Source organism: Benincasa hispida, chromosome 3, assembly GCF_009727055.1.
Source record: "Benincasa hispida cultivar B227 chromosome 3, ASM972705v1, whole genome shotgun sequence".
Taxonomy (NCBI): Eukaryota; Viridiplantae; Streptophyta; class Magnoliopsida; order Cucurbitales; family Cucurbitaceae; genus Benincasa; species Benincasa hispida.
The window spans coordinates 24609018-24624447 of NC_052351.1; the positions used below are offsets into that span (position 1 = coordinate 24609018).

General features: G+C 32.0%; 1 protein-coding gene across 1 annotated transcript; it reads right to left on the bottom strand.

Annotated features, from left to right (window-relative positions):
• Positions 1-5419: 5419 nt before the first annotated feature.
• On the bottom strand, positions 5420-7413 carry LOC120074049. Its single transcript, XM_039027027.1, has one exon. The coding sequence runs from the start codon at positions 7100-7102 to the stop codon at positions 5774-5776; it is 1329 nt and encodes a 442-aa protein (XP_038882955.1). The 5' UTR covers positions 7103-7413; the 3' UTR covers positions 5420-5773.
• Positions 7414-15430: the final 8017 nt, after the last annotated feature.

Sequence of the window (15430 nt, forward strand, 5' to 3'; positions counted from 1 at the left end):
AATAGCCTTGGCATTGAAAGAACATGTTTTCATTTCATTTTCATTCTCATCATACTCTTCTTCTAATTTAAGTTTATCAACATTATCAACATTTTTCATGGATACATATGGACCTTTAGCAACAATTATCCACAAGTTATAGTCAATAGATTGCAAATAAATTTTCATTCTAGCTTTCCAATATGCATAATTTGAACTATCAAAATAAGAAAGGCTAGAGGTAGATTGGCCTTCTACAATTTCAATTGCTATTAGGTTTGCCATAATACTCTAACAATAAAGTTTATCAAGAAAATTAAATTCAAGATGAGCAACATCGCTCTGATACGAATTGTTTGTCCGGTATGGCAACCCTAGAGAGAAGTGAATATTGAATAGAGTTTAATTAAACTTTTTGAAAAAATGTGCTCAATTTAATTTAATTATGTATTTTAAAATTAAATTAATAAAAACTCTAATTGATGCTAAATAAAAATATTGATAAAATTATGTAATATAGACTCAATCAATCTCAACCAACAAAGGCATGCAATTAAAATTAAATGCAAAAATAATTAGAAAAAAATTAGGGAAGAAGACACCGTAATTTTTATAGTAGTTCAATCAAACCCGATTTATATCTACTTTCCCGGCACCTCTTGGGATTTTGATTAACAATATCATTTGACTTTTTTTTTATAGATGGAGCCAAACCGCTACCTTGCTTCTTTTACAGGTTAAAGAGCACTCAATCATTTCCACGCGTTAGGATCCAAACGTTACAATATACTTGAAGCTTTAAATCACACAACAAAATTCTTTAAAAAGAGTGGATGTACAAGTTTGAGCTCACAATATTTAATCCTCACGATACAATAAGGATATCTCTCTAGAATAAGATGAAAAAAAAAATTGAAAACTTGTAGAGAGAATAACAATGGTAGTATTTTTTCAAATTTTGATGATTGTAAAGTTGTGAAAAGTTCTTGAAATTTAGGGAATATGAAGTATAAAAAGAGAGAGAGGTGAGGTAAAATATGGATTTCAATTTAGGCCATTGGATTATTCAAAAAGTAAAATGAAAAGCGTAGATTAAAAGTGAAAAAGTAAAAAGAAAACTAAAAAAAACTTTTTTTAAAAAAATTTGACCCTTGGGTCAAATGTTTTTTTTTTTTTTTTTTAGCAAAACCAATCCCTTTTCAATATTATTAATTATTATTTTAAAGAAAGTTAAAATCAAATTTAAGGCCCCTCTTAATAGGTTCATCCGGTCACCACCTTAGACATTTTTTCATTACTATTGGTTTTGCTATATCTTTTTCATTTTAACTCCAATTTGGATAATTCAAGAAGTTTCGAGCTCTATGCTTTGAACTATTCAAAATAATAAAATTTTTAATAAAAAATCAAGTTTATTATCATCAAAATATTAATTAATTAATTTGAGATTAAATGTCAAAAAGCCAACGCAAATGAATATTAAGAATTTGGAAAAGTAGGTATATAGTTAAATGGTGAAATAAAAAGTTAAGAAAAAAAAAATAGACAATGAATAAACTAAAACAAAATCCACAAAAATACATGTTTTTTTATGTTTCAAAATACTGCATCAGATATCATAACTCAACTTAATATAACTCTACGTCCCAAACACAGACATTAATTATTATCACAGGGATAATTATTAGCCATAAACAATTATTACCAACTAAAAGGTGTCACCTTACTACAGGTGTGATCTTTCAAGCCATGGTAAATGTTCTTCACATGATAATATTAATATTCTTAGAACTGTTTTACAATTGAGTGAATCCTGTGTGTATTTTAATAATTGTACCGTGAAATGAATACAATTTTTATTATGCATATTCTGATGTGTACTAAATATTTACCATTCAAATATACACACACACACCTCTAGCTCACTTTAAAATAATCAATGTTACAATGGTCTGTTACTATATAGTATATATAATCATATCTTGAACACACATGACATTGTTTCATTTGTCAACTCTATAATCTTTTAATTTAACTTAGAAGCATTTGCATTAATTTGACCATCTTTTATATTAATTTATTTTTTCGCTGCAAGAAATTTCATTTACAATAAGATGAGATCCTAATTTCATGTGGTAGCTGTCAAATATGATTCTGCAAAGAAAGATGACGGAAAAAGTAAAATGATAATTGAATGGGTAAGATATGTTAAATAAAAAAATATCAACATGACATTAAAAATAATAATGATCGAATAAATAATAGAGAGAATATTAATAGATCTTGCGAGTCGAGAGATGTTTTTTCTTTCACCCTCTTAATTTATTCCAAATTTCCCGAATAAGGACATGAGAAATGTGCAAATGAATAAACTGGTACTTGTAACAATTATACTAAAAAAGAAAAAATGTATTGTCAAAAGATAAGTGGGATTAATGAACACCTAATCCTCCATTAAACATTATTTGTCAATACTGAGCCCACGCGTTTCTATAGTTGACTCTTTGACTTCAAACACAGTTTGAAATTGCCATCATTTTTTGACCTTCAATTAGTTTTTTTATCTTTTATTATTATTATTATTATTGCTTTCTTTCATTTTCACAAAAAGACATTAGACAGTAGACGGTTTAATGACCTGGATATTGCAATTTTAAAAGAAAATGGCTAAAACCAAATTCTTTTGAAAAAAAATTAAAAAAAAAAAAAAAAAAAGACGCTCTTACACCTACTAGATTTTTTTTTTAAATTTATTTTTATCATATCTGGGCTGGAAGAATAAAATTATCTTAAACGTATACTCAATTACTTAGATTGGCACTAAATGATGTTGACTTGGCTATGAAAAATATAAAGCTCTAATTTTTGGGAACTATATCATTATTTTATGTCTTTAACTTGGACTGATATTGAACTTATTTGATTATTAGGGTTTACTGTTCCAACATGGAGAATATTGCATTTCAATAATTTGTTGTTTCTTTTATACATTAAGAGAATGGCTTAAACCCTATTTTGATGTTTGAATTTTGATTCTTATTCTATTTTGGTCTTTATATTTTTAAAAATGTTCATTCTAGTCCTTAAACTTAATTACTTATTATGGTCCTTGCTATTAAAAGGGAAAATATATTTTTGATTCCTAGGTTTTGGATCTAGTTTATGTTTGGTTCTTATGTTTTCAAATGTTACATATCTAGTCCTTAAGTTTTGAGTATTATTTTAATTTAGTCCCTAAGTTTCAAAATGTTATAGTTATACTCTTGAGATTTGAGTTTTGTTGCAAATTTGGTCTCTAAGTTTCAAGATTTTATATTTTTAACATGAGACCAAACTAAAATAAAACTCAAATGTCAAAGGTAAGATTGTAACATTTTGAAACTCAGAGACTAAACTGAAACCAAATTCAAGACTTAACAAATAAATGTGTAACATTTGAAACCCAGGGATTGAATAGAAACTAGACCCAAAACCTAAGGACCAAAAAGATATATTTCCCTAAAATTTTATTAACTCTTACACAAAAAGGTGAGATAACTTGTATTTTTGGATGATTAGGTTGTTAAACAAGTTAATCAAGCTAAAAAACCTAAGGTTTCAATTTTGAATTAGGTGGTAAATCAATTTTTATAGGAGATCTCAAAAGTCACTGAATTCAAGATTTTACTATTCATTATTTGGGCTCATCGGTCATTAATATTTTATTTCATCTTCATCTTGCTCAACTCATGTTAGATGCAATTTCATTCTTTAACATATTTTATCCTTAAAAGTTAACAGAATTTTGACAACATAGATCAAAATAAACACTTTGAAAACTTAAGAAGTGTTTAAAAGTTTAGAAAATAGAATAGAACAAGATTCAAATCTAGACAACAAAATAGTTTTTAAACCTAGAGAAATTGATGGATTGGTGCAAACAAGGACATGAAACATTTGAACAATGTATACTTCTACCCATCGAGAGCAACCAACCACAATAAAATTTTCAATATATGATGACTTTGGCATATGGAATATCACCAAATAACATTTGTATTTTGTCTGATTGTTTTTAAAGAAATTCTTATAAATAGAAAAATCTTAAAAATATTTACTTTTTACTATAAAAGTTTCGAAAGTGCAAGTTTTTATTATTTTTTAGATAGTTTAATTCACTAATTGCTTGAACGAGAATGGACAACGTTGGTTTGTTAATAATTGACACACACTTGAAGTAACTATTGGTTTTAGTTCATAAGTGGATAAAAATTGTTGTTGTCGTAATCAGGATAACATAATACTCTCTATTTAATTCCATCCAATTAAACTCTACTCAATTATACCTGCCAAGTCCCGAACTATGCTAGTAACTAGCTTCTCTCTTAAATGATGCCACCCGTATGAAATTATTATTTCTCAACAAAATACAAGCAACAACCAAATTTAACAACTTCTTTTTTTTCTTGGTATTTTGTAACTGTCTGAGTTATTGTCCCTTCATTTATGGCCCATAGTTACAAATTGACGTTTCAAAATTGCTCTCATTACATCGTGCGAAAATGCTAATTAACTTTCTTCCTCTCTTCATCTTAAAAAAGGATGATAATCAATGTTTTCTTTTTTTTAAGAAAACAATTGGATTATCTAAGTAACTTTTAAAAGTGAATCTCTAGAAGTTAATTGATTAAAAAAAATTAGAAATTTGAAAACAAGGTTGTATTTTATGTTTTCAAATATGTGTTAGATATAGGATTTTAATCTAAAAGATGTATTTCATACTATATTCATAAACCATAAAATCAGTTGTAATTACTTACTAAATATTAGTTGATAAAATTTATTTATGAACTTGATTTATGTTTAAAAAAATTGTATAATTATTATTTTTTAATATTATATAATTTATAATACATATTTTAATTTTTTTAAAAAATTAAGTTTATACAATGACACGATGTATTTTTAAGTAAATTTTGGATAAAAAATAAAAAATTGATTTCAAAATTTGCACAACGTAAATGATGGATTCCAAAAAATGGTTTTAAAAAACAGAATAGGAGTTGTTGATTTATTTTAATTGAATAAATACGAAAACATAAAAGAAAAATGGAATACGAACCAAAGAGAGTCTGACATTGGAAGTTTGAAAAAAGAGCGTAAGGTTAATAATTGTATGAAAAGGTAAGTGGTGGGTATTATTAAATGGTGTGAGAGGGAGAGAGGCAGTTTGGAGAAAAAAACAAAGGAGGTGCTGATTTTGCATTCAAGTCACAACCCGCATTTCAACACTCAAAAGTCGGTGATGCATAAAAATTTAAATACAACACCCATCGCATGGTATCCTCGTAGCCACCGACACAACGCTTTCCCATCTTCTATAACTGACAAAATCCACATCTCCAATTCACCAATTCACCAATTCACTCACTCTATTCTCAATAATTTACCATTCCCAATGGGCCCTCAAAACTAACTTCCTTTTATTTCTATCTCCACTTAATTAATATACCATATCACGGATTCCATGGCTTCGAATCTTACACTACCAAAACCCAAAGAAAATAACTATTTTTCATTTTCATTTTCATCTTCTTTGCAACAATAATGTGATGTAAATTTGTAGTAGAATAATAAAATATAGCCTACCCCAATGGCATGACACCCTTCTTTTCTTTTGGTTTTTGGCCATTTGGTGCTACAATTCCCAACACTAAACAGTAATAGATTCAAAACGGAAGAAGAAGAAGAAGAAAATTATTGTTGGTCACAACCAACAAAAAAAAACTAAATTCCACATTGAATTGAATTTGAATCAACTCTTCTTGCCCTCTGCTCCGTCTTCTTCCAAGTAAGATTTCTTCCTCCTCTCCGCCCCGGCGAACCCGCAAATCACCAGAAAACACGTGGCGTAAATCCCATGAATTTTCCAGTTCGTCCTGGGTGGCTGGTGTAGAACCATCCTGTGGAACACCGACACATAGTAATGCAACCCCACTGCATACCCGACGAAGGTTTGGGCCAGGCCCAACATCCTCGAGCCCAGCCCACAATCGGTGGAGAACACCAGCACCAGGTACATCACCAGAAACAGGAGATACAATATGTATCCAAGGGTTTGCATCACCTGCAAGCAAATGTAGGTTGATTGCGACGTGGAGTAGAAAAATTTGAGTGGCTCCAGCCCGGTGACCACCGACGATAAGCAGAGGATGCCGAAATAGATTGCGAGATAGATTTGGATGAATATCAGGAGCTTTTGGAGTGAGAAATAAGCCTTGATCCGATTGAATAAAAGACTTACCAAGATTAATGGAATCAAAATGAATGCGAAGGAGGTTAGAGAAGCGATGGTGGAGGCATACTTGTTACCAACGATGGGTTTGAATCCCATTGTCATTTGTTTGTTGGCTTTATTAAGGTATGCCTTGGAAGTGGTCGAGATTCTCGCCAGGTCTGGGATCAAAGTTTTCTGAAATTTCGTGGGTAGATCTCTAAATTCCGAGACCAAATCGTCGTCTTCATCATCGTCGACCCAACTGGGTTTTGCTTTGGCCTCTACTTGTTTCTTGGGTTTTTCCTCATTCTGTGCTTGTTTCTTCTCTGATTTCTGCTCCTTGTTTGGTTTGTCGAGATGGGTTGTTTGGGATTGTTTTGAGGAATTGGGTGTCGTCATTTTGTTCTTGGGTGTGCTTAATTTGGGTAGATCGGATGATTTCTTAGCAGAGAACGAAGTGGTTTTGGTGGAATTGGAGGATTTCGATGTGGAATTGAGCTTCTTGAGCCCAACCTTCGAAAGGATGCCGCCGGATGTCAGTTTAGTGGAATTGGTAGCCTTACCAAGCATAGTCTTGTTCTTGGTCGACAAATTGTTCTTAATGAGCTTGGTTTGATTTTTTGAGGATTGGGTGGGAGATTTAATGAGCTTGCTCTGAGTTTTGGTGGGTAAGGCATCACTGGACTTCTTCTTCTTCGGCTCATCCTCTTCCACCGACTCCAAAATTCTTCTTCCTCTCCGAAACAATTCTCCATTTGGAGATTCAGATTCGGCGGACACACATAAGAGAAAAGCCGCTGCAAAAAGGACGAAAACAAGAAACAGCAAGAATACCTTTGTGGGTCTGAAATTCCCAAGTCGAGCCATTTCTGAAATCTGGGTTCTCAGATTGGGGTTCAAACTTTAATTTGAGAGAGTATTTGCATTGAATTGAGATGGAGAATATGAAGAGTGAGTGAAGTAGAAGGAAGTGGGGAGAGAGGGAGGATTTCAATGCAGAAGAGTGGGGAGGAGGAATTAGAATTTTAAATAGGTCAGCGTCACATGGAGATGGAATGGCGCAAGCAAAGCAAAAGCAAAGCAGGATTTACATTTTACACTAAACAGAAACACTACGAGACGCACTTTTAGTCTACGCGTTTTCACTTGTCTTGTGGCTGGCTGCTACCATCTCTTTTCGTGATCAATTATTTTGAAAACATTAGCATCTTTGCTCGTCTCTTTTTGACAAATTAAACTAATAATTTTATACTTGCTCTTCTTTTAAAAGAGTGTATAAATAGCCTGCATTTTTAGCATTGCAATTACAATATTGGTCATGATAACTTACTAATATCAACATGCTAAGTAATCAAAATCAAATACCCTTTCCTCTCCATCTTTTCTCCATCATTGTAGCATAATATTTCCTTTTTAGAAATAATATACAAGAATTACGGCCTACATTGATCTAGGGCTACAATTTTTGTCATTTTTACTACTGAATTTTATTAGATTGAAAATGATGGTTGACGCCACAAATCAAATAATTAATTTTCACTCTTCAAAAATATCTATTTATACTTATAAGCTTAGTCAAGTTTATTAGTCTTGACTATAAACTTCCATTTCTTCCAATTGCATTTCAAACTTCAATGGACTCTTTATTTGTGAGAATGAAAAGATTATAAATACCTTTACTTTATGATGTTGCTATATATTGTTATCCTTTTAACGTAAAACAATATCAACCTTTTGAGTTTAAAATAAATAAATAAATAAACTTCTGACATTGTTAGTGAAAACATTAATCAAACTAAACTTGTGCCAAAATATGATTTTATTAATTTTATGAGTTTAAGAAAATTTTTACATTCTATTTTTTGTTTGGTTATAATTAGTGAGTAAATAGTAGAAATTGAAATGGAGTTAAATGATGCAACTATTGTCTAAATTTAAGGTTCGACTTAATGAAATTAAAAAAAATGGGTGAAAATTGATACATTAATGATTTGAAATTGATGACTATTGTAGCGTATTATGTGTAACTTGTATTTAATCCAGATATTAAAAGTGACTTGGGTTTTCTTTAATCCTAAAACGAAACAATGACGGTCATAAATATTTATTGGTATATGTAGATGTGTAGATATTTTGAATGAGTTGAAGATAAGTAGGAATATCTTTGGCGTTTGACTGAGATTTTGACTAAGTGAATAAGGACGAAAATGTTAGGCATCGAAATCGTGAGCTGCCACCCATTTATGGTGTGACCATTTTCTTCAACCTCTATTCTCCCACCAACTTCCTCTTTTCACAATCCCAATTAACCATTGTGTATCTTTTTATTTCTATATTTTTCATTCATCATCAACGATACTTAAACGAATTACTACATCAAATTTTTCATTAGTTCAATATCGATTGACTTTCGTAACAATATTGGTCGGCGAACAAAGTTTGCATGTATTTACGATTTTTGTAGATTTGTCAGAGACTTAATCGTTAGTCTTCTAATCTAGTCCTACTTTTTAAATTGACATACACGAAAGTTTCTCAAAACGGTGTCGAATTTACCACACTCCAATGTCTAGATTTGTAATGTATAGTTCAACTAAGCACGCAAAATTAAAGTCAAAGTTATCCTTAGGATGTTACTCACTTTCCTTTGGGTTATCGAATAAGATTATTTACAATGTTCTTCTTCTAATATTCTTGTATGGTTAATGTAACTCTGATAATATTAGAGTAATTTGTCGTGCTTGATGTTGCAAGGTGTCAAACCAAGCAAGATGCAGTTATTTTCCAATTTGTATATATTCAACGGCTAGGCTAGTCAATTTAGAACTCCAGTGTCTGACTTTTCTTTTAGGAAGCGTGTTTCCCCATGTCTTCTCCCAATTTTCCCTAGGTTTGGACCTTCCCATAGACTTTATGCTTTGTCTCGAGCAACCTTTAACAATATTTAATTTCATTTCATTTTTATTAGATCATTATTCATCTTTCTAGTAAACTATTTTTATATAATGAACTTCGACTTAATTTAGGTACGAGACTATTATTAATGTATTGAAATTTTTTTTTATTATACATAAATTTGTAGGTTAAATTTTAAAGTAAAGGTTAATCTCTTACCTTTAAAATTTATATTTATTTGGTCCCATAACTTCCAACAATAATTAATAGATCGCCAAATTTTTATTTTTAATCTAATTACATCTTAAACTTTCATTGTTAATGTCTAATAGGTCAAAATTTTTTTTTATTATTCTAAGATATAAATTTGAATTTTATATCTAATTAAACCTTACATTTTTATTGTTTTTAGGAAATCCATAAATTGTTTTAAAAAACTTGAAAGATCGAAAATTAAATTTGTAATTTGCAAAGTTTGAGATGAATATATACAAGATTAAATTTATAATTTAATACAAATGAATATATACAGTTGCTGTAGTTATTTTTAAAAAATTATATAGTTCTTTTTCTTAATTTAGAAAGTGATTAATGACTCATTGTACAATAAGTGGTGGGAGTATTAGGTGGTTAACACACACTCTTTGTATTGTTAAAAAAATAAAAAAAATAAATAAAAAATAACACTTTGCCATCCTAAATAAGTAGGACATATTTATGGGAAGAATATATAGCACAGTGTTCCGTATTGATTCATATTTGGAGGAAATTGAGAAGATATTGTAATTGTTAAAGGATAAATTTTGGACCAATCACAAATTTTCACGTCATTTACTAAATTAGTAACAAAATTTCAAATGATCAAATTGGTATCAATTAGAAGTTGACATGTGTCCAAATTGGAGTTAAAGACAAATTTTAATGACGAACGTTAATTAATTTGGCCCAATTTGATATTATTATTTCGGTTTAAAGTCCAACTAAGCCCAAAAATAAGCTAAATTGGACCCAAATATCAAATCAGGCCCAAAACCAACTAATCAAGTCTAAGGGCCAGACCCACTAAGCCCAAGTCCAACTAATTGGATCAAGCCCATGGACCAACTAAGCCCAAGTCCATGAAGCCCACCTGAGAACTCCATTTGTGGGGTCAACAATTCTACAATCCAGAGAGGCCAGAGAGAATTCTCCTAACAATCAAAAGACTTAGATTCTACACTCTTTGAAGACGGAGATACAAGAACTCTTCCAAAACTTCAACTTCAAGAAAATTACGTGCTCTACTTCTTAAGCGTATGCATTCAACTGAGAGAGAATAAGAGGATCAAGTACTAGAGATCGAACCACATCGTATCAACATCAACACAAGTTCAACTCCAAGAAACAAGTTTCTTTGGAAGCCTCGTGCAGACACCAATCCTCCAAGAAGATCATCAAGCCCAAAGATCAATCATCCAAGAAGATCAACAAGCCAAAAGGTCGATCATCAAGCCCAAAGATCATCCAAGAAGATCAATAAGCCCAAAGACTGGTCATCCAAGAAGATAAACGAAATTAAAGATTAAAGTTTACTTTAAATGCATCAAAGAATTATATATTAGAGGTTGTACTTATGGAAACCTCGTGCAAACAGTAACTTTTGAAAATAGTTATTCAAATATTGTAATTATGGAAAAAAAAAATTATGAAAGTATGGTAGTTTTAGTGATGTGATTGCCATTTTTTTTAACTGATCAAGTGTTCAACACTCAATCAACATATTTTATTTTTTTTTCCTTTTATGCAATGGTCGAGTGTTCCCCCTTTTTTAATTTACTTTTCCTTTCTTTTCTTTAAACTAAAAGAACATTTTTTATTTTATACTCTTCCTTTTTCTTTCCTTTTTTAATAGAAAAATGTACTTTATAAAAAATTACAATTCTATTTCTTAGTAATAAGAAAAGTTTACTGTTGTTTATCTTTAACTGTCCTAACTTTAAGAGATATTATATTAAATAAAAAATTCTTGATCTTTCTTTCTTCCATATTACCACTATTGTTCATAATTGAAAAATAATAAAATGTAAATTATAATGTCCATATCAATACAAAAATTTAATGTTTTTCATTCATTTAAGTACCACTGATCCCTCTAATGAACAATAGATCATAGTCCTACTATGACTAAATTTCTCTCGTGCTAGGAGAGGGTGTGGTGCCATATTGTTCAAGATCCAGAATCAGCCCTTAAGGGAGCAATTTATCTACTTATCCCTGCTTCGGGGAAGAAGTGAATTCCATCTTGTGTAGCTGAGTTTTTAGCTCCCCAATTAGACGAATCCCCAAACGGTAGGCTTTTTGAGTCGGCAATCTAGCCACTCTCACCCATACAAATTAAAAGACCGTCGGAGTTCACAACTCACTCAGGAGTAAGGTCATGTTACATATGGTCATCCTAGTGAAATGAAAGTCTCTATTATGAACTATGTTATATAATAAGACTAAGCATCTTGTGGTCCAGTCTTAAACAAACTCCTTTGTATAGAATATCCCCGTTCGCATGTCTAATACATAAATAATCGAGATCAGATTATTTATAGCACTTTACAACATTTGTAACATCTACAAAGTGGGCCATACTCGTAGTGTTACCAAGATAAGGTACCCAGTCATATCCATATACTACAGACCATTTAGGTTATCACTTAAACATGATCCACTTGTATGTCTCCACATACTTGTTTAAGTTACAATGATAACATTGGATGTTAGTTTATTGGTTTATGGTTAATGCAACTAAAATATCACATATTTCATAGACAAAGTGAATAAAATATCAAATACTATTAATCATATACAAGTTTGTTCATACAAGGTTTACAAACTATAGAACCCTATGAGATTTAGAGCATCAACCCCAACAATCTCCCACTTGTCCTAAAGCTAGTGGGGTGTACAAGATAATAAAATACAAGTACACAAAACAATAAACTAGGGAAAACACACCCAGTATAAGATCTCTCACTTGCCCTAGTCCAGCCGTGGTCTGTCCCATAGACCCATACTCTGCAAGTGACCCTCAAACACTATAGCCGTGAGGGCCTTCGTAAACGGACAAGCAACGTTGTGCTCCGAAGCTATCTTCGTGACAATCACGTCCCCTCGATGCACAATCTCTCTGATGAGATGATAGTTCCACTCTATGTGCTTGCCGCGCTTATGTCTCCTAGGCTCATGGGAATCAACCAGAGCACCACTATTATCACAGCAAAGTATGATGGGCTTTGACTTGTCTGGAACAACTTCCAGATCAGTCAGGAATTTCCTGAGTCAAACGACCTCCTTAGCAGCTTCACAAGCCACTACATACTCAGCCTCCATGGTGCTGTCCGCGATGCATCCTTGCTTGGTGCTTCACCATACTACTGCTTCTCCATTAAGAGTGAACAATGATCCTGAAGTGGATTTTCGAGAATCCCTATCAATTTGAAAATCAGAGTTTGTGTATCCTATAAGGATCAAATCCTTAGAACCATACACAAGCATGTAGTCTCTCGTTCTCTACAGCTTGAGGATGTTCTTAATTGCTATCCAGTGATTATATCCTGGATTAGATTAATATCTACTAACTATCCCAACTGCATAGCAAATGTCAGGTCTGATACATAACATCGCATGTATCAAACTGCCCACGATAGATGCATAGGGACTTGTCTCATATCATCAACCTCTTAAGGAGTCTTAGGACATTGTTCCTTAGACAAAGTAATTTTGTGCCTGAAAGGCAATAGACCTCTCTTGGAGTTCTGCATCGAATACTTGACAAGCATCTTGTCAATATACGATGCTTGAGACAGTGCTAGCATTTTGTTCTTTCGATCTCGAAAGATCTGAATACCCAGAACAAACCAAGCCTCTCCCAAATTTATCATTTGGAATTGGGTCGTTAACTAATTCTTAACTGTAGTCAGTAAGACTACATCATTCTCAATGAGTAGGATAACATCTACATACAACACTAGTAAAACTACTAAACTGTTGATGATCTTCTTATAGACACAAGACTCATCAACGTTCTGATCAAAACCATAAGATTTGATCGCAATATCAAACCTTATATTCCAAGATCAAGATGCCTGTTTCAGTCCATAAATGGACCGATTGAGCTTGCAAACCATTTGCTCTTGACCTTGGACTATGAATCCCTCGGGTTGCACCATATAAATGGTCTCCTCAAGATTGCCATTCAGAAAAGCAGTCTTGACATCCATTTGCCATATCTCATGGTTATAATATGAGGCAATGGATAGGAGGATCTAGATAGACTTTAGCATTGCAACAGGCGAGAAAGTTTCCTCATAGTCGACTCCCTCTACCTGGGTATAACCGTTTGCCACTAGTTTAGCCTTAAAAGTTTGCACCTTTTCATCAACATCCTGTTTCCTCTTGTAGATCCATTTACAACCTATAGGTTTAATCCCATCATGATGATCTACTAGATCCACTAAATTGAAGCACATAGACTCCATTTCGAGATCCATGGTTTTAATCCATTCATCCCTGTCAACATCCTCTTGTTAGAGTTAAAAAATACACAACGGAAGTAAAGGGATCATTAAGCATTCTAATTCATTAGGTTTAATCAATTTTCAAAAATGAAATCGTTATTAATTTTATAAAATTAATTCATTAATTAATTTTCTAATAAAATTAATAATAAATAACTAATTAAACAATTTAATTAATTCTAATTAATTAAAGATCAAATATTACATTAATTTAATATATTCCTACCATCATGAATCCCTATTCATGAATTTAATATTTAAATCATATTTAAATATTAATTGATTCTCCCATTTCATTTAATTTCCCAAAATTAAACGTGTAATTATAACACATATAATTACTAATTCCCTTAATTCTAATTTGAACGTTTCAAATTAACTTATCACGCTACTCTAAGGCTAATCCATTTGTGAGCTAGTAGGGAGACCTCATGGATCTACGGATCATGGACTTCAACAATCCGAGATTAATTGGCTAAACTCTTTATGACGAATTAGCCCTCATTTGTTAACTACTGGGTCACTCCACTAAAGCCTAGAGTTGCACTCCCCTCATTGTAGATATATTATGTCCACTTGATATAACCATGATTATTAAGTTAACCCTTCACAGGTTGTTCGTAATAACGATTAGGTCAAATGGCCGTTTTACCCTCGAGATTACCTCTTGTTCCTTAAGTCCCACTGATCCTCTAATGAACAATTGGTTTGTGATCCGATTAACAAACTGAGTCCCTTTCAGGCCAGTGAGAGGGTAGGGCCCCTTGTTCAAGACCCAGAGTCAACACTTAAGGGAACAACCTCTCTACTATCCGTGAAAGCGGGTAGGAGTGAATTCCATCTTGCATCTTATGTCTTCAGTTATCTAACCGATCTTAGCCCTGAAATGGAGGTTTAATGAGCCAGTGATGTTGAGGTAACCCTTACCTATGCAAATCTAAGGATAATCCCGAATAAACAGGAGTTCATAGTTAGCTTAGGATTAAGGTCAAGTACCTAGATCATCGTTTTGAAATAGTCAGTCTTAAACAGTAAATCGTGTTATAAAGTAAGAGTGACTAATTTCATGGTCTGATCTTGTACAAAATCATTGCATAGGACGCCCCCACTTCTCATGTCATGACATGTATGAATTAGGATCACTTCGTCTATAGCACTTTACAACTCCTTGTAACAACTACAAAGTGGGCCGCATCCGATAGTGTTACCAAAATAAGGCACCCAACCTTATTCATATACTATAGATCATTTTGACTATTTACTTGAACCTGATCCACTTTTATGTCTCCACATAAAGTTCAAGTACTCATGTAACAGTCATGGATCTTTTAGTTTATTGGATTTATTTCTAAAACAAAATAAGAAATTTCTTATATTTAATAACAACTTATTGAATTTTCAGAATAAGTTTTATTATTTACAAACCATGAGTTTTAGGACATAAAACCCAACAGACTCCCACTTGGACTAAAACTCCAGTGATAACATATATATCTAAATATATAATACTGAGTTTTTTAGTTTTAAAGAGACATAGAATAAACTAGGGCATCACATACCCATGGTTTACCATTCGGTATCACATACTCGATTTTTCTCTCACTTGCCCTAGGTTATATACCTGGTAGTCCTAGTCTTACTAGGAGATTCTCAAACACTTTAGCCGAGAGAATCACTATAAACATGTTAGTATACAATGAACTTCTTATTAAACTATATTGGGAATGCATCTTTTTTTCACAACACTTATTTC